We start from the raw sequence: 26,203 nt of genomic DNA on the forward strand, positions 1-26,203 counted from the left end.
TTTCGTTTTACCGAGTATATTTGAGCTTTAGCTACCGGGCGCATCGCTGTGGCTTCGTTCAAATCTATTCAAAAGTTATCGAGTTTATCTAGGCTTTGACTTCCGGGCGCATCGCTGTCGTCTCGTCTAGATTTATTCACCAATTATCGATATCGGCTAGATTTGTAGGTTTTCCCTATGCTTTTTGGCCATTATCACATCTAAAAACATACTAGATCGGATTTAGGTTTTGGAGCGACACTTTTGTTATCTCAAGAGCCGGTTTAGATCTATTTTTAGCTTCGTATCATCTAAGTTACACATTCGTAGCTTAGATCTTGCCATACATACGCGATCGGCTGCCTAAAAAGCCGATTTTGTCGCCTAGTGTATCGACTGATTCTGCCGATACGCTCCTTTACTACGCGTTCGCATTTAATATCTTTTTGTCGTCTATAGTATCGGCAAAGCTTGCCGATACGCCTATCTGAGAGATATTCGGAATCCTAGCCGATACACTCTCGAATTTTATTTTGTTTTCTCCCTTGTCAATTCCAGGTCAAATTGACTGGCATGCTTGGTTGATTTTTCCGTGACTCGGCGAACACTTGCCCTCGGATTCCAGTGTGTTGATTTTTGTGTCAACAGGCCTACATGATTCACTTTGCTCTGAAGAGGAGCTTGCTATTCAGGATTGGCTACAGTGTGGGGATTACATCACTCCAGCAGTGGTTACTGATCTACATCCTCTCAGACATGCAATTCGATATCGTTGATTTCTTTATTTGTGAGATAGAGGATGTGATCATGGAGGGGCTGACGTCGAGCAGGAGACAGCCATATGCACACTGGATCAGTTGGATCTTGGCTCAGCTCGATCAGGGTGCTATGATGCATGATCTGGAGATCTCGACCACTTCGTTCAAGGACTACTCTCCTACAACTCCTGACGATGGTCGTAGAGGTGCTAGAGGTCACCGTAGAGCCGAGCAGAGACTCAGAGAGCATGGTCAGGCAGAGGCAGTAGCCGCCGAGGACCCGTTCGCAGCCACCGACGCCTCACTTGCTGCAACAGAGGCCCAGCTACCACAGTTCCTAGCCACAGACTCTAAGGACTCCGAGGACGACGAGGACTACACTCCCACTATCCCCGTACGACGAGCAGATCACGACGACGAGGCCGGTACGTCAGGGGCAGGAGCACCTCGTCACGACCTTAGGCCCCCGACACCGCCTCCAGTGACAGTGGCTCAGATTGCAGTGCCAGACATGCTAGCTCAGATTCTACAGATACTTACAGATCAGCAGCGTAGTTTTGCCGAGAAGCAGGCTCGTCAGGCAGACACTCAGGCTCGGATCTTGGTTGAGCAGGCCCGACAGCAGGAGGCCCAGATGCTCATGTTCCAGGAGATGAGGCAGCACCATGAGGCAGTCAGACTTCAGCTCTACCAGTAGCAGCAGATGCTTCAGTACTTCTCAGGTTGTTTTGGAGCACTCTACGGTCACGCTGGACTTGCCCCACCTCCTCCAGCTCCTCTCCTTCCTACGGACCCAGCAGCTCCTATCGGTCCCGCTGCCAGCCTGCCCCAGACACCCTTGGTGTCGTTCCCGATGTTGCCACTTCTTTACCCAGGGGTGTTAGGATACCCTTAGCAGACGCCGATGACACTGGATCAGCGGAGACAGTTCCTCGAGCAGTAGCGTCAGTTTCAAGACTTTCAGCAGCTCGGCACCGCTCAGTCTCGTCCTCCGGCTTCGGTCGTCTCGTCTCTACCGGTCGAGGCTCTTCAGTTCGACAGCAGTTCTCCTTCGCCGCTTCGACCCTCAGCTGTTCGTACCTCGGTGGACTCCACGCTTCTCACGTCGCTTGCGGCTTCGGTCGCTCCTCAGACGGAGTCCACGGTCGTCACGACAGAGGCAGCCGTTTCTTCCGCTCCTACTACTTCAGCTGCCCCATCGCCCTCTCCGACCGAGCGTGCTACTTCCACTTCTTCGGACGACGACGACGACAACGACGTCGGCCGCTACATTGCCGCTCCGAGCACGACACCTTCGACTCAGTCTTCTCCGCCCCAGGATTAGTTAGCTCCAGCCTTCCTTTTTGGTGCTTTGTTACCAAAGGGGAAGATAGATAGGGGGAGTATAGATAGGGGGAGCCAGGGGTTTGTGGCATGATTTGGACTTTTCATGGGTCTTGATGTATCAGACATGTCATTTGGCTTTTGTGTATGACTCTGTGTTGACATGGCTGTACATGTGGCTTTCGTTGCAGTTAATTGTTTGCGCTTTATTTCATATTTGCTATCTCTATCTTTGTGTTGTCACCAATTACCAAAAAGGGGAGATTGAAAGCATCTAGGCCCGTGGATGCTAAATGGTAAGTTTTGGTGATTAGTGACAACGTTTGTGACTAACGTGTGTTTTGAAGGAATTGTCGTTATTCCATTAAAGTCGCAAATGAAAGGAGACCCCTCAATATTAACTTTCAACGACACGGACTCAAATCGTCAAGGTTAAGGACCTTTCGAGACTCAAGTGTCACAAGGAGATGAATGACACTTGATTTAGTATAGATTTTATAGTTTTTAGTTTGAGACCGTACTATAAAGGGGGGTTCGAAGTTAGTAGCTTGACCATTCAAAGAGTTGGCCTTAGATTTCATGCACACTTGCTCAAGATCAGCTCAAGACTTGCTATGAAACTCAGAAAAACACTAGGAAGCAGAAAGAATCGAAGTTCAAATCAATTCCAAATCAGAAAAACAGAAACAGGAAAATTCTGTGGGGTCGGATAATCCGATGCCCCTAGGGTCGGACTATCCGGGCAAAGAAGCCGAATTATCCGACACGTTGAAATGCCTGGCCGGATTTTGAGTAGTAGCATTCTGCAGAGAGCATGTTTTCAAGGGCTGAAAATTGCCTATGGGATCGGATTATCCGACGCTAGGCAAAATGAAGGTCGGACAAAGGCTCGGGTGATTCTGCAGAGAGCATGTTTTTCAGGCTGAAATTTTCTCTTCACGTTTGGATGATCCGACGTATGGTTCTCTGGAGCGTCGGACTAATCATCAGTAGCAATGATCAAGTGTTGTTATTTGGAATTCAAATTGGCAGTTGCACCGGATGATCCGACGCATCAACTCTCAAAGCGTCGAACTAATTGGTTGGGTGAATGACATCAGCACTGGTTTAAATCTTAACGGCTAAAATGGAAAACACAGTGGGGTCGGATGATCCGACGCCCTTATCTGGGGCTGGGTCGGTTTATCCGACGTTACCAACTTTTTTCAGAAAGTTAGTAACGGCCACTAGGTGATCTATAGCCTATATAAGGGGGTTCCGCGGGTCATTTGAGTTGCCTTTTGAACCCTTGAACACCTGAAGCCACCCTATTGCTGAGAGAAGACATCCACACATTGAGATCAACCAATTCATCAAGAATTTCAATCCTTGGAAGAGTGCAAGTGTGCTAGAACCTTAGGGCCAACTTAGTGATGGTCAAGTGAAAGCTTAGGACTTGTTACTCTTGGTATTTGATGACACCTAGACGGTCTTGGTGATCGGAGGCTCTTGGTGAGCTCTTGGAGTTTGTGGGAGACCCAAGAAGAAGAATTTGTACACGGTTTGAAGCCCGCCGTTCCGGAGATGGAGAAGGGATATTCTTAGTGAGTACTTGCTCTTCGTGATGCAATGGAGCTTAACCCTTTGTGGGTGCTCCAACATGGATTAGGGGGGAGCGTCAACTCCTCGATACCACGGGAAAAAATTCGGTTGTCTCTTGTCCATTCTCTTTTATATTCAAGCAATTTACTTCAGCGTTTTCGGTTTTTGCTCTTTGCTTGCTTGTTTGAGACTAGGACTTGCTATTGATAGTTTGTTTCAATTGAACTAGCCTTTGCATGATAGTTTGATCCTTCTAGGAATATGACTTTGTTAGTGTGCTTACCTACCTAGATTCATCATGTTAGTGTGCTTTATATTCTAGGTCTTTGAACTTTAGGTTTGAGCAACACTAGTGGTAGGCTAAGGACAGATAAAAATTAAAAAAGTCACAATTCAACCTCCCATTTTTGGGCCACTATCCTTTCATGCCTCTGATCCGGGACGAGGAAAGGTACGTCGCCCATACTCGCTCGCGCCCAAAAAGCATCACATGCATGCCAAGGTTCTGATAAGTGCAGGGCCCGGCGAGGCGTCTGATGTGTTCCTTCCATATAAACATGGGAACGGGCCCCCTCGCCTCAGCAATCACCACGGCTATATAGGTATACGTAGGAAGGGCAGCACAGCAGTAGGATTCGAAGGAAAATAACGGGCCCCTTTGCCATGGCTCGCGACACTCCGCCCGAGATGGAAGAATTTACTGGTGGTGTGACCGGCGCCCTTGCAGTCCTTATTCTCCTGGCATGGCTGTGGTTCCGCCGGAGGGGTGGGGGCACAGTGACCGTGCAATTCACGAGCGGGGACGACGACGGAGTGCCGCCGCCTGGAGCAGCGCCGGCATAGCTCCGTCTGCGCTGCGGCCACTACGTCGATCCTTCGTTTCTGCAGCAGCTAGCATTGCACCTCCGATCCTGCCCCGGCCAGTAGCTAGCGTGTCTACCTGCAGTGTGTTGGTGGGTAATTAATCTGTATAATACACTAGTACTTACTAGTACGTTGCACTAGCTAGCTAGCATGCATGCTTAGTTTTAGCCTCCACGTATAGGGCACGTTTATTTGGTGGTTCCGAGTCGTGCGTGGCACTTGTTCATGTGATAGCATGGTTGATGTTGCATGGTTCTTGTTCGTGTCATTGGCATATATACACGTACAGACCAGAATCGAATCATCGTCTCTGGCATTTTTTGTTCATGCCGATCGAGGACCTTGTTCGATCGATCGGCTACAATAGATGATAGCTCGCCCTATTGTATTCTATGTAGCTCACACGCGTATGCGCTCCTCGCACCCGCCCGAGGAAGAGGAACGCGTCACGGCCAGCCTCAACACCGGGGACCTCGCTCCCAGCTAGCCGACGATCGAGGAAGCGAGCGCGGACGTGGGGAGCAGGGGACTGCGGCGTTAGTGCGGGGAGCAGCTAGCTAGCGCGCCATCAAGTTGAATGAGAAGCACTGGCCAGTAGCCGGCCAAGTGCAGCTGTCGGTTGTATGTTACACACGCTCGCTTGCGCGTCCACCAGCAGCAGCGCCGCCGTGGGCGATTGCACAGCGGCCTCACCTCCAGCTCAAAAGCTCGTCGATCGTGTGCATGCTCTGTAAATGACGATATATATATATATATATATATATATATATATATATATATATATATATATATATATATATATATATATATATATATATATATATATATAGCTGCCCCACTCTCTTGGGAAGCTACAGGATGTATACTCACCCCTACATATAAGGCTCCAAACGAGCGAGTATTATAATGCTTCGTGTCAGCCAGCTGAATGATAGGGGAAGGGAATGTAGGAGAGACAGCGGAGCGGGCTGCTCGTGAGGCCTCCTCCAAAGGGCGCCGATGTCGTCGGCCTTGGATGAGGTGGCGGGGAGAGAGTGTGTAAATTCAACTGCGCTATCTACTATTCCCTCGCTAGCTCCTGGCACATTAATCAAAACCTTGTAAGAGCACATTTGGCGGAGCTGCGCATACCGAGGAGAGGAGAGAAGAGTTTTTTTTATTTCTTTATTGTCTCTTACCTCCACCTCATCCAGCGATGTCGCTGGTTCTGTTGGAGAAGGCCTGAGACGCTATCTGAGACATAGGGTAATGACCATATGAACACTAATTATTTTGTATCTTCAATCCAGCTATTCTACCAGCCAAAACTATTATATGAGGAGGTTATATTTGTACCTTTGTATGATATGGCAGCATTATTTAGCCTCTAAAGCTGGTCTCATTTATAGTTTTATTATACATTTACCTAGACTGGAAACTAGATAACTATGGTGGCTGGGTTTCATGGGATGAAACTTCTCTCACTTGACCAAACTCTCCTTTCTCTCTCATCATAATGATTTTGTCATGTTAGCAAAAGTTGATGATGTGACATGGAATTAAATGCTATGAAACTCTCTAGAAACCACCGTTGAGACGGACCTAAGGAATTACCCCCACACGTAAGGCTGCAAATAAGCTAAGGAATCAAAGGGGCACCTTGGGCACCGCATTTCTTTTTTTCGAAAAAGAAGTAGTAACTTGTTGGTATGAGTATCTTATTAGTTCTATTATGCCCTGGGTCAGGATATCACAGTAGCGACAGGTCCCTACAGAAAAGATGGGACGGGGATCCTAGGGCTTGCCTACAGGAGGCTCATCGGCCGGCGCCCAGTAGCAAGAGAGGTAAAGTAGGGTGGCGGCGACCTATCGGCGAGGTTGGGGAAGACAGGGCGAGGCGATGCCGTGGCGAGTCGGGGTCGTGCAGGACGAACGACAACGTCGGTGTAGGCGTACAACGCAGGCCCGATGTAGTATCAACCAACAAATTGGCTATTGGAATCGGATAGCCATCCATCAGTGTGGCCTTGTTCAAGTTCCTAAAGTCAATGCGAACCTGAAGTTTACCTTTCTTCTTGTACACAGGACCCATATTTGAAATCCATTCAGAATATTGGCACTGCCAGATAAACTTTGTTTCGATTAATCTGGTAATCTCAGCCTTAGTGTCAGGCAATATCTGTGGCTTACATCGCCTGGCATCTTGCTGATATGGTCGTTACCCTAGCTTAATGGGTAACCGATGTTCAACAACCGATCGGTCTAACACTAGCATTTCATAATATTCCCAAGCAAAATAATCCTTGAATTCTTTTAACAAAGCAATCAATTCTCGTTTATACTTAGGATCTAGCTTGGCACTAATAAACGTCGATCTAGACCTATCACCATCTCCTATATCAACCTACTCCAACTCATCGGCCGATGTGAATCTGTGCCCCAGCTTCCCTTCGTCATTTAGCAGGAAATCATCCATTAAGATGACTCTTTAGAGCTGACGGCTTGGATCGGCTGTAGCCCGAAATCGGCCATCTTCAAGAAATCGCCTTCCAACCTTGGTGAATCCAATCTTGACGGACGAGGCATTGATGCATGGTGGACGGTATGCAGCTATTGATGTAAATCCAATCTTGACCCAAGAGCAGACCATAGGAACCATTGGCATTGATGACAAAGAAAGTAGTAGGGAGAGTCTTACTTTTAATCGTTAGTTCAAAGTTGATTACCTCCCGAGCTAGCGAGACTTTTCGTTCGAAATCCTTGAGCATCATATCGGTCTGGATCAGATCTTGTCCAACCTTCCCAAGCTTCCGATATGTAGTGCACGACATGTCGTTAATGGCGGCCCCACGCACCATCAACCAGCAACACAAACAGAGGTGGTATTCCGCGGTGCGTCAGCCCAGCCGCCCCTCGACCAGTGCAAGACAGAATGTGCTCCTTGGCGGTGTCGCCTTCCGGTGCGTCTTAGAAGATTAGCAAACACCTGATGTAACTTATATTTCATATGGCTTAACTCCTCCCTCCTCCGGCTGTAATTCTCGGTCTTAACTCTTAAGACTGTCTCCAACAGGGAAGACAAAGAGCGACCCAAACGCAAAATCCATCGTTCACAGTGTTTTGCATCCCCAAAACATGCTCCAACAGAGGACGCAAACACAACACGCATTTTGCGTACGAGGCCAGCCACGACGCCGATAAGCGTCTCCTCTCTCCCCGACGCAAATCTTGGGCATGGATGGTGGGAGGTCCCGTCCGCACCTGGAAGGCTGGAACTGGAAGCTACGTGTGCAGGGGAGGTCGCGTCCGCACAGCCGGCCGGTGGAGGTCGACTCGGATGGCCGCGCACACCCAGTGCAGGGCCGGCCAGAGCGCGCGCGGGCATGGGGCGCGGCCGGCTGGAGGGGCTCCCGGCCACGTGAGGCGAGTGCCAGCCGGTGGGCTCGCGACCTGTCGACGGCGCGGCCGCCACAGGGTCGGCGATGGCGCGGCGAGCGCGGGACCGGACCGGCATGGGCGGCGTCGCGAGTCAGGGCGAGAGGGCGCGGCGACCGTTGCCCCCTCGAAGGAAAAAAAGTTTGTATTTTGGGTGGCGTTTGGTTGTCAAAAGTCCCTAGACTAATTTCAGTCTATAGACTAAAATTTTTAGTCCGTATCTGTTTTGTTCTAGGTACTAAAATAGACTAAAGGTTATTAAATCACAAAGTATCATATTATTACTAATCTGCATGCATCCGAGAGGTAGGGATCGGGGGGTAGAGGGTGAAATAGTAGGCCTCATATAGGCTTTTAGTCTAAAAAAAACTCCTCAAAAGTGTCTTCTCATTCTTTAGCCCCAAATAGTATTTTAGCCCCAAAAAATTCCTACTGTTTAGTTCTTTAACCTCTAAAGCCTCACGGACTTATACAAAAGTCTCAAAAACCAAACAGGCTCTAGTTAACCCCGAATCTTTATACCATTTTACCAATATCTTCACTCCGTTCGGCTGCTATACTTTAGGCTGCTCTCGGCTGGACGTCTGGACCCATTTCAGCCGAAGGCAGCCTTCCAGCAGCCCGCGTCCAGCAGCCGTCCAGCCAGCCGAACGATGCGATATATATATAAGTAGGAGGCTACCTTGCCAATGGTTAGTCTTATTGCATATATACTCTCATTAATAAAGTGGGCCATTCACCTTTTCTCATAAGCTAGTACCTCTTAAAAATAGATAGTACATTATTTATCCTAATCTTCTATTTCTTTTATGTAAACAAAATGATTGGTTGTGTTCTTACGAGCCATGTTGGAAGAGATTAAACAACAAGTAGGTATTTCGATGAGAATTGGAGTTGGGAATGTAGCTCATATGGTAGAGCGCTCGCTTCGCATGCCAGAGCTCCATTTCCGCTTTTTTCCTTTTGTTTTCATTCTCAGCGGCTGGGCCCCACCTGCCAGGGACAGCAGCGGCTCCGAGCCTCCCCGATTGGCCTCTGGCGCCAGAGCGAGCGTGCGGCTGTGTCGTCTCGGCGTCTCTGCTCTCCTCCACTCCTCGCGCGGCCATGGCTGCTCCGGCGCCCACGGCTCTCTGCGCCCGCCACTTCCGCCTGCCGCGCGCGCCCTCCTCCTCCTCCTCCCCTTCCCCGCCCCGGCTGCCGGCCACCGCCTCCGCCTGCTCGTCCCCGCGGCTCCGGCCCCGCCGCCTCGCCGTCTCCCCGCGCGCGGAGGCGGGCACGGGGGACGTGGAGGCGCTCAGGGCCGGGGTGCCCGTCTACAAGCCGCGCTCCTACGACGTGCTCGTCACCGACGCCGCGCGCTCCCTCGCCTGCGCCATCGACGACGGCAAGACACGCCTCGAGATCGAGTTCCCGTAACCTCACCACCGTGCTCGCTTCTCCTCGCTCTGCTGCATCGCTATATATCCCCACGCCCGCATTCTCTTCTCATCGCTCGTTTCTTTGTTGTTTCTTGCTTTGCTCGTGGGTGGCTGCTTCTGGACTGTGACGACGTCAAGGCCTCTGCCAAGCAGCATATCTTCTTACAAGGTTAGTTACACCTACTCATCACATTGAGATCATTTTGCTTCGCTGACTGGAGCTCTTCTGCTTTGCTAGTTTTGGGACCATTTGTTGCCACACTATGAATTTTTACTTCTTCCGCACCGGGATTGATTATATTATATCGAATTACAAATGCATACAATTCAATTGATGCAGCGAATGCTACCTCTGTATGTATACTGCAATGTTGAAGTATGCACTTCTGATTTGAGAGATTTTTCTGGTCAACAGTACCTAATTTGCTACTAATTTTTGTCACGCCTTTTTTCTCTGAACAAATCATGTTGATTTCTGCTGTTACTATATTACATATATACGGTACTATGACCTGCTGATTCTGATCATCCTGCTTTACTTCTGCAGGGCTCCTCAGATGAGTTCATCGATGCCAACATCCAGCTTGCTCTTGTTGTTGCGAGGAAGCTTAAAGAGCTCAAGGGGACTAGGTCCTGTATAGTAAGTTCAAGCTTCATACACCGTCACTGAGACAGGTACGCCGTACAAGTGCAGGACCGTGCTCATTTGCTCACTTCTAGTTGATTTCAGGTGTTTCCTGATCAACCTGAAAAGCGCAGAGCGTCACAGATCTTCAGAACAGCTATTGACACGGTAAATTCTGCCTCATGGAACAATATCTTTATTTGAGGGTGAAAAATATTCTTTTTTCTTTGTCCTTTCCTTAATCTTTGTAATGAGCTTGCTTATAGTAGCATGACAACTGCTCTGCTTGTTCATTCTAAAACGAAAGTTAATTACTCTGCTTTCTGTTTCCACTATCTTTAGATTGAGGGTATTACTGTCAGTTCTCTGGATGATGTGCCCACCGACCCTGTCAACAGCTTCTTCAAATCGATAAGAAACACCCTGGATTTTGACTTCTCAGATGACAATGAAGGTAAATATCTTGATCCAAATACATTAGTGAAAGCAATAACCATGCACTGCCTAGTCTAAAATGACATTGTGTCTCATTTTATTTTGTCAAAAAGTTCATACCACTTCTCTGCGGCATGGAAGCCTTCTCGTGCAGAGGAACAAGCTACACCTCTGTTTCGAAATACTTGGCACTCCTCATTTAGCGTGCCAACTTTGACCAAGTGTTTTTTTTTCTTAAAAATTTTGTACATACTTGAAAAATCTCAAATAGTAATAAAGTCTATTTCATAACAAATCTACTAATATACAAATACTATTGAAAATTATAAATATTCTACAGAAAAAAGTTTGGTCAAGAGCATCTCCAAAAGTTTGTCATATTCTACTTGGTAAATCTTGTGATTTGCCAACTCTCAAAACTATTTGCAAGTAAAAAACAGTTCGATCTCCAATAGTTTGCTATTTTGGACTTGGCAAAATGAAAAAAAGACAATAGGCAGCATGCAAGCACGGAGAAGACTTTATTTTCGTGGACAGTACGAGAAGGGAGAGGATTTGCCAAGCCCTTTCCCAAGTTGCCTTTATATGCGCGGTGAGGGAGGGTTTTTGCCAAGTTGCCATATTTTGCCAAGTCGTTTGCCAAACTGTTGGAGGGGTGTTTTAAGCGTTTTTACCAAAAATCAAGGATGCCAATTCCATTTGCCAAACTGTTGGAGATGCTCTAAGCGAGGATTGCCAAGTATTTTTGAAATGGAGGTTAATATTTTTGAATGGCAAGCATTCTGTGTTGATGAATTGTCACAGCTTGAAACAAAAGGAAATACATTAGTGATTGCTGTATGTGTGCATCACCTTTATGTGTATGAATCAAGCATAGGCAGATTATTTATATTCATTATGATGCAATCATCGGAGCATAAATTCCCTTTTCCATCAAAGAAGAACAATCAGTTAGCTTGGTGCCTATTATTATGATACAATTCCTATGTAAACATCCCTGAATAAGTTAGTCGTAACCACTTGGTTGGTGTGGATACAGATCGATGGAAATCTGATGAACCACCATCATTATATATCTTCATCAACAGCAGCACACGTGACCTTGCTTCTATAGAGAAGTATGTGGTATGTCTAGAATCTAATGCCTCTTTCCTTGCCGATATGCATTTATGTGTTGTTTGCACAGTCGGTTGATTCTTTCTTTGCGCTTTTGCTGATTTCAGGAGAAGTTTGCCACATCCGTTCCAGCTCTTCTGTTTAATCTTGAACTAGATACCTTGAGGTATGTGTCAGATATTCATTCAGTAGCTTGTTAAAATTTTTTAGTGTGTTATGTGGCAGTGACTTATATCATCCTCCAGATCTGACTTGGGACTTCTGGGATTCCCTCCAAAAGATTTGCATTACCGGTTTCTTTCTCAGTTCACCCCAGTATTTTATATCAGACAGCGTGACTACTCCAAGGTATTAATTTGTTCACTTCTTTCCACCTAGACACCTAGCAATGTCCTTTGTGTTTATTGCTTCCTGTACTATCTGTGACCAGTTTCCCTTCTTTTACCACGTAGACAATTGCAGTTGCTCCATACATAGTGAATTACAGTGGTGCTGTATTCCGTCAATACCCAGGTAATCCTGGAGAACATTTTGGCTTGCTCAGATTTATTCACTTGAAAAGATTACAGTTTGAAACACAAATCTGCCATGCTGGGTTTGCAATAGAAGACCAAACTAAATGAATGCTCAAAGAGGATTTTTTCCCTGGGTAATTTCATGGTCATCCATTTTCATCAGCATCATCAGCTACTGATCAACTGAGTTTCTGCTTGTTCAGGCCCTTGGCAGGTTATGCTGAAGCAGGCTGATGGTTCATATGCTTGCGTTGCAGAGAGTGAAGCTCGGTTCACTTTGGGACAGGTCGTACCATAAGTAACTTGAATAAATTTATCTTACGTTTTCATACTCTCCTGAGTGTTTGAAAAATTGATTAACTTTGTCCGAGTTCATTGGGTCTGCCATGCAACATCTCATCTTTCAGGCCAAAGAAGAACTGTTGAGAGTTATCGGTTTACAAGAAGAAGAAGGAAGCTCACTTGAATTTCTCAGAAGAGGATACAAGGTTCAGATTTTATCCAGTCAATATAGTTGATAGGACGAAATATGATTCATTGCAGTTTAAACTTTGAAATTCAAAATGCCCTCTTGCATAGCTGAATTTCATCAGAGCATCAATTTTACTAGCTGAGTTTCTGTCATGCAGAATGCTACGTGGTGGGAAGAGAACGTTGATCAGGAAACATCCGCCGCATGGCGAACTTGAGATTCTGATCTGATCAGCAAAGGGAAATGGAAATACCAAAGTAGTGTTCATGAATCATGATGACAGTGTGGCATTGCCTGTGCGGCAACTGCGTGTACAGTGCAGGAATGCGAGGTCTCGAGCATTTTTCCCTTTTTGGTGATTGTATCATGGTTGAGTTTGAGTTCTGTAAAACCTGAGCCACTGCAAAAAAGGAGGGGACTCCAAATTTGTGACTCGTGTGTTTGGGTGCCATGAGCCCATGAATATTTCTAAAGTAGAAATTCTACCTGCAACGAGATTGTTGATGCAACGTCAACTCCGTTTGTCTTCTGACATTGTTCTTGGTCGCTTGCCCCTTGCGTGAAAGACACCAAGAACTGAGGACTGAGTGGTGTAGTAAATTGGTCACGGAAGAATTCCAGAAGCTTCCCCCAACTGAAAGGGTACGGACGTATTTAAACATGCTCAAGATCACGGGGTCACATCTGCAAAAAGACCATCACAGATCACGGACGCGGAAGCGGAGACTCGGGGTCACGACGACGCTGCGCCAGATCGCGGGAGATGGAGCTGAGAGCTGCAACCCACAGATCCGGCGCCCTCCTACTCCTCGCCGCCGTCCTCGCAGCGGCCTCCTCCTCCGCATGCGGCATAGGGGACAAGTGCGCCGCCTGCAAGGCCGTTGCTGTAAGTTCCCTATGCTCTTCTGTCCTCTTGTCGTTCTTCGAGCAATCCTGTCTGAAACCATTTTATATCAGCGAGGGGGAGAAACTAGCTCCGACCTGTAGCTACAGTGCAGGATAGATCATAGCCTGGATCTTTTAGCGTTCTCTGTAGAAATTCGATGCTGGCGCACTCAGAGTTTGTACCGAGTCCCTGACTATTTTGTTGATAACTTGAAATTATACTAACTAGATTAACGGGGAAATTTCAGCACTCAGGTGCTGGGAAAAGTACCATTTTGTTGCTAATATCGTGTATAGTGCAGTTGTTTGAAAAATTGAGTTTGAGTTCCAGGGCATATATGCTTCCTCTTTGTTCCTCTCTACCGTCAGTAAATTTACTTTGTGTTCCAGTAATTTGCAATGCACACTGTACATTCTCTGATGTATCTGTTGATCTTCATTCCAGGCAGAGCTAGAGATTGGGATTTCGAGTGTAAGTGCACCGATAATCTTTCTTTCATTTGCCTATTTAAGTCATTCTGACCATTGTCTACGATGCTGATTTCAGTTTTATCTATGATACTGTCTTTCTCAAATATTAAAATATCTTTTACAATTGAAAAAAGTCATTCCATAATCTTAGCTGCTTGTAGCACATTAGTTTCTCAGTTATGGCACCATTTGATCAATTATTGTGTTCCTGAATTCTCTAATACAGGAGAAACCGAGAAATCACGTGGATTTGCGCAACCGTTTGAATTCGAAGGGTCAGAGGGAAGGGAAGGTCATTGATTACAGGTACACAACCAGCATAATAACACACAATGTGAATAAAGAAAAAAGATGCATATTGGAAAAATATGTTGTTGAGATGGTTTGGACATGTCCAACGGAGGTCTCCTGATGCTCCAGTGCATAGTGGGGTTCTAGAACGGGTCGGTAATGTAAAGAGGGGTAGAGGTAGACCTAAACTGACTTGGAATGAGTCGGTTAAGAGAGACCTTAAGGATTGGAATATCTCTAAAGAGATAGCTTTGGATAGGAGCATTTGGAAACTAGCTATCAATGTGCTTGAACCGTGACCTTTGTTTCTTTTGGTTTCATCTCTAGCCTACCCCAACTTGCTTGGGAAAAAAAGGCTGTGTTGTTGTTGTTGTTGTATTGGAAAAAATATGTTGAGAGGAATAATCCCTGATTTAGCGCTACACAGGGAGCGTATTTGATCTTGGCGGGCATCCTTTGGTTTCACATAACAAGTTATGGATGTATTTCAGTGCCTACTTTTGTCATTATATGTAGTTGATTCTATATACGTGGTGCAGAGTCAGTGAGCTCCGGGTTGTAGAACTTCTGGATGGCCTGTGCGATAAGATGCAAGATTATACCTTGCAGAAGGTAGAACACAAATATCTATTACTGTTTAGATTTTTTCCTGAATACCATCTTATCGATCCTGCTTCACTTTTCTTGATATCTAGCATAATAAATATACCATAAATGTAAAGAGGGTTAGAAGTATACTTTAGTATTGTTTTTTGAGTAAAATGCACTGTGGGTCCTTAAACTAGTTCTCCTGTTCTGTTTAGGTCCATGAACTTTGAAAATGCATTTTTAGGTCCAGGATCTATTTAAGTGAGCCATTGAGGTCCAAAACACCCTTGACCTGCTCTGACCGTCTACGTGGATCGCCAAGTCGGCTCTGACGTGGATTTTCTTTTTATTGTTCACCCCTCTCTCTCCCCGTCCTCCCCCTCCATCACGCCTCCGCCTCCGCCTCCCTCTAGCCGGCGGCGCCCCCTGCTCTCTCGGCGCCTCCTCCCTCTCCGGCGAGTAGGGGCCCGGCCCTCCCTCCCTTCGTCTCCTCTCTCTCCCTGCCGGCGAGCTGCCCCAGCCCTCCCTTCCTGCCCCAGCCGCGAGCCGTCCCGTCCCCTCCGGCGGCAGGGGCGCGGGGTGGCGGCGAGCGCGCGCAGGGCAAGCGGCGGCGGCACGCGCGCCCAGGCCCATGGCGGCGACGGCGGCGAGCGCAGCCCCCTCCTCCCTCCTCCCTCGCCGCGCGGAGCCGCCCCCTCCTCCTCCCTCCTTCCCGGCGCTTCCTCCCGGCGGCCATGGGCTTGGGCGGCGGTGGGCGGGCCGGGGCGCGGCTGCAGCCGCGGCGGACGCGCGGCGACCTCCTCGACCCCGAGCTCCGGCGGCGTCCCGACCCCCCTCTCTCCGTCCGCTTCTCCCCGCCCCTCTCTCTCTCTCTCTCAGAGCTCTCCCGCACGCCGCCGCTCCGCCCCCTGCTCGCACGCCGCTGCTGCTCGCTGCTCGGCCCGCCGCTGCTGCTCGCTGCTCGGCCCGCGCGCGCACGCTCGCCGTGGCCTCCTCCGGCCTCCACGGCCACCGCCTCCTCCGGCCTCCACGGCGAGGATCCGCACGGCCACCACCTTCCTCCTCCCTCGCGCAGCGGAGCAGAGCTCCTAGAAGACCGCGCGCCGCCCCCTTCCTCCTCCGCCGTCCTCGCAGTGCCCGCCTGAGCTCCGCCTGCTCGCGCTCGGCCGCAGCCGAGCTCCGCCGTCAAGCCTGTCCTCCGCGGGGCCATGGCGGCCGGCATTCGCCCTCCCCTGCTCCCTCCGTCGCAGTGGAGGCGTGGCGAGGCGAGGCGAGGCGCGGCCGGCGAGCCGCGAGCTCGCGGAGCTGAGGTAGAACGCGCTCGGGCCACGGCGGGCTCGCGGAGCGGCAGCGGCGTGCGCTCGGTCCACCGGCGCACGAGGTCGACGGCCACGCGGTGCTCTCTGCCCCCGCCGGCGGAGGAGGGAGGGAGCAGAGTAGGGGCGGCGGCACGGGAAGGACGCCGGAGGAGGGGATGGGGAGGAAGAGGGAGAGGCAGTCCACGTTGGATCTAAGTCCATGTCGGATCCGAGTTGGCCGTCCACGTAGACGGTCGGAGGCAGTCGGATGCGTTTTGGATCTCAAGTGACTCACTTAAATAGATCCTGGACCTAAAAATGCATTTTCAAAGTTTATGGACCTGAACAGAACGGCTCAACTAGTTTAAGGACCCACAGTGCATTTTACTCTTGTTTTTTAAATATAGCATCAGGATGTTCCCAAGCATTTAGCTACAGACCTAACATTTTTCTTTTTGGCATGCAGTTGGAATCAGGCGAAAAAGGATGGGTGAAAGTAACAGATTGGAACAGCTTTCAAACTGGTAGTTTTTTTTTCCAACTCTGTGGCACCTGTTAACTCTTCTGATGACTTGTTATTATATTGATACTGGGAACCCAAAGTGACTTGTTATTATATTGATACTGGGAACCCAAAGTGACTTGTTATTATATTGTTATATCTATGGTTTCTTACACTATATTAGTGCCTTTTGCCTGCTTAGTTGTTTTCTAGCATACATCACCCCAGGAAAGGCTGCAAGCACCAGGTTTAGAACTGTGTTTCTGATCATTACTGAATTTGCTCACCATTAGACTTAATGACTTATTCCAAGCAGGGGCGTAGACAGGGGGGGGGGGGGGGGGGGAAGGGGCCTGCCCCCCCCTATGGTTCCCAAATCTACCTTGAACATTTGAATTTTGATTACATTTTTCTATAAGTTAACATAGTTGCCCCCCCCCCCTAATAATGAAAAAAACAAATTCCTGGCTCCGCCCCTGATTACAAGCAACTCAAATTCAGTTATGTGAAAATAATCTTGAAGGATATTACCAAAAATGATCTTAGCAGTCGATCCTGTACAAGAAATAAAGTTGTATCGTCTTGCGGTAAATCTTAATGCAGAATGCCAAGCAAACAACAAGTCATACCTTTGGATTTATGTTTATTCAGTACAATAAAAACATTTGTACATGTATTGGAATTGTCTCTAATATCTAACATTGTATTGATTATGTCATTGTTCTTTTTGTAGAAAAGAAGGCAGCAGCACGAGCACATTCCAAAAATCTGTCCGGCTTCTGTGGAAGGTATGTTAGGTTTTCACTGATAGAATAAGCAGAACATATAGGCGATTTCAGTATTTTTTTTTCTGTGCATTTGTCTGGCAGAATGTGGCCTGTATTCATAATTTTCTTCTTATTTATGTGGTTGCAAAATTATACATGTCTTGTTGTCTAGTAAATTGTAAAGACTTCAAGTCACTTGGGTCAATTACACACACTATCCCTGACCAAACATATTTGGACGTGCAAGCCTTTGCTCGATTCTGATTGCCATCTTTGTTACTTGTTAAGCTTTCTCCTTGTTTACTTGACTTAAGCAAGTCTAAAACTCTTCACTCACCTGTTGTTTACAGTACAAGTTTATTGATTGTGTTAAGATAATATGGACTCTTCGCGGCTTCTGAAGAAGCCTGCACCTGAAAATTGAGGGGGTGAACTGACCAACTTCACTTGATGTGCAGGTTACTTGAGGAAACAGAGGATGAGGTAAGCTTATATTGGACACTATTTATACAGTGCTACTACAGTTTGGTTTTCGCAAATAGCATCTTATTAGCTTGATTGTTAGTTGACTTTTATTTTTTAATTATATGGTTTTTGTTTAATTTTGTCAAAACAAGGCCTTATGGATTCTGATTATTTTTTCTGGTTCATTTGCAGCTCTCTGAGTGGATAAAAACAAGCTCCTCAGAATCGGAAAATGTGAGCAAGGCCCTTTGTGAAGATATTAGCAAACACTGTCGATCCACAAGGTATGTCATATCCGATTTATCAACTATCAAGCATAGATAGTCAGGGAATGGTTTCTCTGATGATGCTTTTGGTGCCTGCATATAAAGAATTGCAGTAAGGAAGGCATTGTAGTGTTTGTAAATTAAGATCCTTCGGTTCAACCAAATCTGTGAAGAACATTATGTGACAAGGCCATGTCAGCTGTTAGATTCTTTAGCATGCTTGCAAACTAACGATGGAGGCATGTTTGTACATAAACATTGCACATTTGTCTCCTATTTTGATTGCTCTAAAATACATCCTTTTCATTTCATTTTCCTTCCAGTGCTACCATCCAGATCGATGATGAACTATAACAGGCCGTGCCCATGGTGTTCGGCGAAGCAAAACAGACAGCAGGCTGGGAAATGTCAAAGGCACGAAGCTCAAATGGTCCCTTACACCCAATTTAGCCAGACGTGAAGCTGCCATATCAGATTTTTTGTGTCGAGCTCGCAGTCTTGTACTTCAAATAGGACCTATAATTCATTCCACAATCCACATGATGGTGTTCTTGGCCTGAAGTATACTAGACTGCTCTATAGAGAACAACCGAACAGCAAATTTTGCACACTGAAATACAGTTTAAATAGCAGGAACTAACCTGTCAGGGGCCAATCTGATATCTGAGTGCTTCCAAGATTTTAGCCAATTTGATTAGTGCTCGGGATCATCCAGTGTTACGCACTTGCAGCATGTTGAGTATGGATTGATGAGTGCACATTGCGCATCCCTTAGTATGCCAGTGAGATGACCAAAATTATATGCATTTTGGATTTGCCGAACGCATCCCACTGATCACGCACAATGTGTTGCCATAACAAGTCAGGAATTCATGGCTTGTCAGAGTTGTTTATATATAGACCAAAAATGAAACAGCTCTAGTATGAAATAAAATTTGCACATTGTGATTGTGAAGGGCAGGCACTGAAACAAATACCTCTCAAGAATCAAGCAAGATCTCAGTATCTTATTCAATACATTACGCCTTTGAAGATCTCAATCTCTTATTCCCAATAAATACACCAGAAGATCTCAGTATCTCATCTCCAATGCAGCAGAAGATACCTTTTTATTTTCTAAAGTAGTCAATTTTGATCACCGATAGGGTACTTTTTCCCCCCTATAGTTGGTGAATATTGATAACTTGTTCATCCACAAAATACTCGCCAGCTCTGGAGTGTGGGTCCCTGGTCAACGGAAGGAGCCCCCAAGTTGAATTTTACTGTGGGTCCATGCTGTCATGGAGTAACTACGTCTTACTACTATAAACCGTTTCCACCGCGTAATTTCCCCAAATCCAATTTCCTTCCCGTCCCCAAATTCTACGCTCCTCTCATCCCGCACAGCCGGCCTCACCGCCGGCGTCCTTCCGCCCCAGTCCTCCCTCCCTTCGCCGCCGCCTTCAAAACCCTCTCTGCTGGGGCTCGGCTGGGCGCGGGGTCCAGGACGCGAGATCCGCCCGGGCCTGGACTGATCCCCTCCTCCCTCGGTGAGTAAACCCTAGACCGCTTGGGGGGAGCTCCTCCGTCGTACTAGTGATTCGTTTCGTGCAGCGGGATCTTTCATTTCTCTGCAGCGATTGCGCGTATGAAGTTCCAAATCTTCGTCCATCGCAGTTCAGAGAATTCCCAAAATCTTCGTTTGCCGCAGTTCAGTTTGTTGCGGATTCGTTTGCGGCGTTGGTGCACCAGTTGTCCGGTTGTATTAGGCTCTTATTCAGCGCGTAGGATCGATCTCAGTTGACCCCTGATGTCTGAAAAATATCAGTTGACCCCATAGGACTTGGCAACCAAGGTGGGGGTGTAGTTTGCATTGAAAAAAACAAATTATGCCCTGCTTAAGTATGCCCCTGATTTTTGCATACTAGATCTTACGGGAGTTGCTTCTGTTATGCTAGTCTTTAGGAGAAATCGATTCTGTTAATTATTGGGAAAATTCAGCAGTGAGGCGATGAATATCAGAACCATGGCAACTTGATACTGCGTTAATGCATGATTTCCCTTGTGCTCGACTTAAGTGTGAATGGCTGAAGCATTCTTTGACTTTACAGTATTGCTGAAGAAAACACTGAGCTTTTGTATATTGGACTCTAAATTAAAATTACATCTATTCTATCATCAGATTTTCCTACACTGCTAGCCTAACTATTTGTTTGATTAAAAACATGAACACTAGCTGCTTCAGACCAGAAGGTAAAGTCTTACTTTCCTAACTCCTTATTTGTATATCACCAGGGGTAAGATCGTGAAGCTCTGCATCATCGTCGCAGGGTCACTTTGATAATCCAACAAAGGGCACCTAGTTACTCTCCCTGATTGTCCCCTGACAATGAAGACGCATGAGCGAGCTGCCAATTTGGCCCTTGCCGGTATGTTTCTTGTTCAGTTCGTCGCTGCATTTACATTGTTCACTACCTTCCCACCTTCTTCCTTTTCTTTTGATAAATCAATACTTGCTGACCTCCGTGGCCTTCTTTTTTACAATGTTTGCAGCTTTGAGCTTGGCACCGCTTGTGGTTAAAGTAAACCCAAACCTGAATGTGGTATTGACAGCATGCCTTACTGTCTATGTGGGTTGTTACCGTTCTGTCAAGCCAACCCCACCCTCTGTAAGCAATATGTTTTCTTTGCTGTAGATATTATCTGTTGGGTATTACTGTGACATGTAAATTAAGAGACCAACTGATTTGTTTTTGCAATTTTTATTATGCAGGAGACAATGTCCAAGGAGCATGCTATGCGTTTCCCCTTAGTGGGAAGTGCTATGCTCCTGTCACTGTTCCTTCTATTCAAGTTTCTTTCAAAAGACTTGGTCAATGCTGTGCTCACTGCTTACTTCTTCATTCTTGGAATTGTTGCTCTCTCGTAAGTCCAAATTTTCTTAGAATACCTTTGCAGACATTTGTACATATGAATATATGAGCTAATGACTGCATTATTTCCTTGTTGCAGTGCAACATTGCTTCCTTCTATAAAACGTTTTCTTCCAAAAGAATGGAATGATAATCTCATTGTATGGCGGGCTCCACTTATCCACTGTATGACCCTCACTCACTTGGATGCTCGTTCTTGTTTAGCACTATTTGATTATATCTTCAATGCTGCTGTAATTAAAATAAAAACTGTTGCGACGGAGAGTCGATATACAAACTTATTGTGTGGCCTGAACGATTTTGAACTTTTTCACTATTGATGTTTTCAACCTTGTTACAAACAAAATGACATTGCTCCATGTGGATATGGCCACTTGAAAAACTATATTATATGCTGGCATCGATATATGGAAGCTCCATTTTCCTTGTGAAATAGATGTATTATACTATTATGTGCCAGAGTTGCAGCCCTTTACAATATTTATTCTTGAAGATGGTTTAAGTCCATGATTCTCTTATTTCAGCACTCTCGGTGGAGTTCACAAAGTCACAGATTGTTGCTTCTGTGCCGGGATTTTTCTTTTGCATGTGGTATGCATCTAAGAAGCATTGGTTGGCAAATAATGTTCTGGGAATCGCTTTCTGTATTCAGGTTTGTTTGTATAACACTAATATGCAATATGTCAGATTATGGGCTAAAACCTTCGTGAATTTGATTGTTTCCACCGCCAATTTTACTTCACCAGAGCCTTAACACTTAGATTTGGCAGGGGATTGAGATGCTGTCATTGGGATCGTTTAAAACTGGAGCCATTCTCTTGGTAAGTTTTCCCCCCATCTTTGTAATTTTGTATTGGTTTGAACACATATTTCTGTTTCGGGGTACAACTTCTAATAACACAACCTCATCATTTCAGTCATAAACATGTTCATATTTTATCATCTCTGAGCTATCATAATTTTCAGTTTTTCACAACTGAAGTGTGTTATATAATATATATGATACTAATTACAAATCATCAGGTCCTAATGTAACTTGATTCTTTTTTGCCTACCAAAGGAACTACCTGTTGTGCACCACAGGAAACTAAAAGTACTGTTGCTTGTGATGTATGTCGATTTAAATATGTACTGTTTCTGATTATGGTCATAGTTGTATCCCTATCCTCTTAACATGTCAGTATTATTTCTAACACTTTATTAGTGTATCATTGAGTCAGATTTCATACCATACTCTTACTGTTCTCCCCACTCCCCTCTTTGGCCATAATGATTTTTACTACAACATCTGTCCTACTGTGGTGCAATATTGGCTTTTTAGTATGCTCTCTGCCATACCTCTTGAACTTTGAAAAGGATAGTTTGTCTTTCATGGAACCTCATACTGAGTAATAGTTCTGAAGTAACCAAGCGCTTACATTTTGATTGTACCATTTCTGAAAATAATAGCTACATCAATTTCATCTGTTCTGGCTGAACTGATTTGTGCCGTTTGTTTCAGGATAGTGCCACTGTATCATTCTCTATTCATTCACTGACATTCATATGTGAATGCATTTTTCTTTTGCATTTTCAGGCTGGACTTTTTGTGTATGACATTTTCTGGGTGTTCTTCACTCCAGTTATGGTCAGTGTGGCTAAATCTTTTGATGCCCCAATAAAGGTCAGTGCTTGTTGTTAGTGAACTGTCTACGTTAATAATTGCTTGTGTTTCGTGTTTTTTTTTTTGAAAGAGATACCCCAAGGGAGACCCCTGAAGTTTAAGGTGCTGCAACCAGGGTCTGAACCCTGGGCGGGAGCCTCCCGGCCAGTGGCCTTTGCCACTGCGCCATGAGCTCCTTGGCTCGCTTCTGTTTCATCATCAACTAATCTGGCTCTGCATTATTTTTTTCTACAGCTTCTGTTTCCAACTGCAGATGCTGCACGTCCATTCTCTATGCTTGGCCTTGGTGACATTGTGATACCTGGTCAGTAGTAAAAGTTTCTTTGTTTGTGCTATGTTACATTCTGCTGATGCCTGCACTGAATTATTTTTTTTGTCCCTCATTAGGTAATATAACAGTATGAGTGCCAACTTTATTAGACTAGTATATACTGGGAACTTGTTAGCATGTCTGAGGACAATCTACAAATATGTTGCATGAGAGCTTTTTTTTTTCTTGATCTATCGGGGTTTATTGGAGAGAAGTACCAAGTATCAGGCTTTCTAGATTTATGATATTGGTTAGTTTTGCTATTTATATTCTTTTAGTACGTGACTGAGAATCAGTGTTGCAACTAGAATTGGTCCAACTGGAAGGAGGCCATGCTCAGATATTGATGTATTTTGGGCCCATATGACTAGGTCCTGACTCCTGAGGTCCATGCTCATGTATATTTTTAAGATATCTGGTTGCATGCGCTCTCTTGAGTTATTGCCTCCGTTCTGATATCAGGTGCATAGAAAATGTGATTTTATTCAGACAGTTTCTGTGTCATTCAGCTCATAGTATGGATTTGTACTTTTGGTTCCAGGCATCTTTGTTGCACTTGCCCTGCGTTTTGATGTCTCAAGAGGTATCAAGAACCGTTACTTCAACAGTGCATTTTTGGGATACACTGTGGGTTTAACGGTGACCATCATTGTAATGAACTGGTTTCAAGCTGCACAGGTGAGTTATGTTACTCAGATTTTACCCCTTATTTCTGTCATCTCTGAAATATTAATATGGTCATTTTTGGGGCATATGCAGCCTGCTCTACTGTACATTGTTCCTGGTGTGATCGGTTTCGTTGCTGTTCACTGTTTGTGGAATGGAGAAGTAAAACAGGTCAGATTCTGAAACTTGATGCAACTGCGGCCTTCTACCTTTTGGCCCTTCCATTTGTACATTCTGGTTTCTGTACTATCAGTACTACTACATATTAAATGCGCCTCTAGCCTTTTCTTACCTGTCTGTACTATCTTGAGGAAAGTCACAAAGACACAAAGAGAAAGTTGTCCTTTGTTCTGCATTGGTATTTTGGTTTTATGATGAATAATGAGATCCATAGTGTATTTTTTGTTGTAGATGTGCAAAGTTTTATCCCTTTTGTTTCCCTGGTAGTAGCTTCTGTACAGAAGATGTCTTAGAATGCAAGACTGCTGACTATATATATTTTTGCACATGCAGCTACTGGAGTTTGACGAGTCAAAAGCTGAAGCAGAGGAAGCAGGTGAAGAAGAGCAAGATGATAAATCCAAAGAGAACAAGAAGGGGGACTAGCGTTCTAGCTAGATTTAGGTCATGATGCGGAGAAAATGGAACACAAGTTTTCGTGTAAGGTTGTCAGCAGCTAAAATGGGCTTGACGACCTCTGATACCGGCTCACTTAAAGAACTTAGAAATGATTCACATGATACAACTTTTTTTTTTTGCTTATTTGGTTCGGAGAGTTGAATTGAAGAAGGAAAAAGATGGTGTGACTTCGATGTTCTGACCTACTTCTGTTTTCCTTACTGACTTCATCTTGGTTAATGATTCAGCGGAACTCTGTTTTGGCCATTGCATTCCATGATATCTCGTTCGTTCCCTGCTTTCTAACTAACCATATTGCTGCTAGTCTGTTTGGAATGTACGAGTTTCACTAGCCTCAACGATGAAAGGACTCGGAGTTGTTTATTCCTTGTTTAGGCTTTTTTGGTCTGAGCTGCCTTTTACTTTGGTGATTTAAAGCTGTAAGAAAGGAACTGCAGAGACTGGAATAATAAGAAAGGAACTGCAGAGACTGGAATCCGGTACGTAGCTGCATCGAAGTAACGGCCCAAAAAAGGTGCGGCCATATGCGTTGCGTGCTGTTTTTTTACTATGGCCCCCACCGGGGCACTGCACCGGCCACCCGGGTGTTACCTTCTCCTGCACTCGTTACCTGTTGGGGCAAACGCTGCTTTTCTTTTAAGAACTGGCAAAACAGTACTCATTTCGAATTCATGCACAACTTTACCCCATCCTGCATTCCTGCATAAGATCAATGAAGATGTTTGAGTATTTGCTGAGATTGCTGATATTATCTGAGGTGAAAGCTGTCCCTAATTCCTTTTTATCGACATGGTGACTTTGTCGAACTTAAGATATGTCAGCCTAGTATTTTGTGTTTTTGATCCACCTAATGAGATGGACTGGCTTATTCGTTTCACAAATTCAAGTTGAATTAATATATGAGGCCATCCATTGCTGATTTACGACTGATGCTAGTCTCCATCAAGATCTGTTCTTCCCAACTAGGCATTTTAGCTGGTGCGTTGCACGATCACAACTAGGAAGAATCGAGTAATATTATTTTTCTGCAGTGTGTCACACTTTGATTTCTTTCCCCTCTAAAATGTCTTTATTCTCTCTTCACACTGGAGGAACTGAAAGTCAGCCGGTGCACGACCGAAAACGATCGACTTTCGGCTGCTGCGTTTTCATTTGATTTCCAGCTTTGTGAGATGCCAAACATTTTCAGTTGTTTTCCAGCTTCACATTATATATTTATATCTACATCTCTCTCTCTCTCTCTCTCTCTCTCTCTCTCTCCACATGCTATTGGCTAGTGTGGTTGCTTGTAAAGCCACGCAGAACTTTCAGGCAGCATCTGATGCCACTCGCATCTCGCATGCATGCGTACGGTCGTATTTGGTCTTTTCCTGTTCCGAAAGGAAAAAGAAAACAAGGACATATTCTCTGATTTGGACAGCTCGCTCAAAGATCGCTAGGGAGTTTGTTCACTGAACTTTATTCTTCATGAAAATGCCTTTCCAAATAATGGAATACATATAATGCAGTTCGTTGCTCAAGCAACACAAGATCGATCAGCAAGATGCAGAATCGCCTGATGTCTTGTTCCCAAAAATAAGGTGAAGCAAGGAGGATAATTACATTAGAGCGGCCTGCTGCTTGTACACTATGGCTGTGTTTAGATCCGTAAATGGTGGTAAAAAGAGTCACATCGGACACTATAGCACACTGTAGTACTTTTCGTTTGTTTGTGATAATTGTTGTCCTACCATGACCTAACTAGACTCAAAAGATTCGTCTCGTCATGTACATCAAAACTATGCAATTAGTTTTTTTATTTACCTACATTTAATGCTCCATGCATAAGGCAAAAGATTTGATATGATAGGTGAATAGTGAAGTTTGGAGAGAGAAATTTTGGAACTAAACACAGCCTATGTATAATTAAGACCCAATTGTTAGCAAACAAACGGATAGCTAGGCTGGCTAGGGATGAGGTGCTAGTTATATATATTCCTG

General features: G+C 45.5%; 3 protein-coding genes across 5 annotated transcripts; all 3 read left to right on the plus strand.

The window, feature by feature from the left end:
* Positions 1-8,972: 8,972 nt before the first annotated feature.
* Positions 8,973-13,015, plus strand: LOC120654434 (protein LOW PSII ACCUMULATION 3, chloroplastic-like). Its single transcript, XM_039931966.1, has 12 exons — positions 8,973-9,331; positions 9,476-9,506; positions 9,885-9,977; positions 10,068-10,130; positions 10,305-10,416; positions 11,437-11,522; positions 11,621-11,679; positions 11,759-11,861; positions 11,966-12,026; positions 12,232-12,314; positions 12,436-12,516; positions 12,658-13,015. Exons 1-12 carry the CDS (start codon positions 9,024-9,026, stop codon positions 12,715-12,717), a joined length of 1,140 nt encoding a protein of 379 aa, XP_039787900.1. The 5' UTR covers positions 8,973-9,023; the 3' UTR covers positions 12,718-13,015.
* Positions 13,016-13,120: 105 nt separating this feature from the next.
* LOC120654437 (protein canopy-1-like) lies at positions 13,121-18,722 on the plus strand. Its single transcript, XM_039931970.1, has 9 exons — positions 13,121-13,386; positions 13,831-13,857; positions 14,083-14,162; positions 14,687-14,759; positions 16,500-16,557; positions 17,269-17,323; positions 17,761-17,785; positions 17,960-18,051; positions 18,357-18,722. Exons 1-9 carry the CDS (start codon positions 13,264-13,266, stop codon positions 18,385-18,387), a joined length of 564 nt encoding a protein of 187 aa, XP_039787904.1. The 5' UTR covers positions 13,121-13,263; the 3' UTR covers positions 18,388-18,722.
* Positions 18,723-19,359: 637 nt separating this feature from the next.
* LOC120654435 (signal peptide peptidase 2) lies at positions 19,360-24,474 on the plus strand. 3 transcript variants are annotated; one of them, XM_039931968.1, is made up of 12 exons: positions 19,360-19,562; positions 20,343-20,441; positions 20,566-20,681; positions 20,786-20,937; positions 21,025-21,110; positions 21,470-21,597; positions 21,716-21,766; positions 22,522-22,608; positions 22,843-22,912; positions 23,460-23,596; positions 23,678-23,755; positions 24,098-24,474. In XM_039931968.1, exons 2-12 carry the CDS (start codon positions 20,402-20,404, stop codon positions 24,188-24,190), a joined length of 1,038 nt encoding a protein of 345 aa, XP_039787902.1. In that variant the 5' UTR covers positions 19,360-19,562; positions 20,343-20,401; the 3' UTR covers positions 24,191-24,474. The 3 variants fall into 3 exon arrangements, with proteins under 3 accessions (XP_039787902.1, XP_039787901.1, XP_039787903.1); XM_039931967.1 differs by having other exon boundaries at positions 20,308-20,441; positions 24,098-24,469; XM_039931969.1 differs by lacking the exon at positions 19,360-19,562 and adding an exon at positions 20,247-20,265.
* The last annotated feature ends 1,729 nt before the right edge of the window (positions 24,475-26,203 follow it).

Source organism: Panicum virgatum, chromosome 1N, assembly GCF_016808335.1.
Source record: "Panicum virgatum strain AP13 chromosome 1N, P.virgatum_v5, whole genome shotgun sequence".
In the NCBI taxonomy this organism is placed as follows: Eukaryota; Viridiplantae; Streptophyta; class Magnoliopsida; order Poales; family Poaceae; genus Panicum; species Panicum virgatum.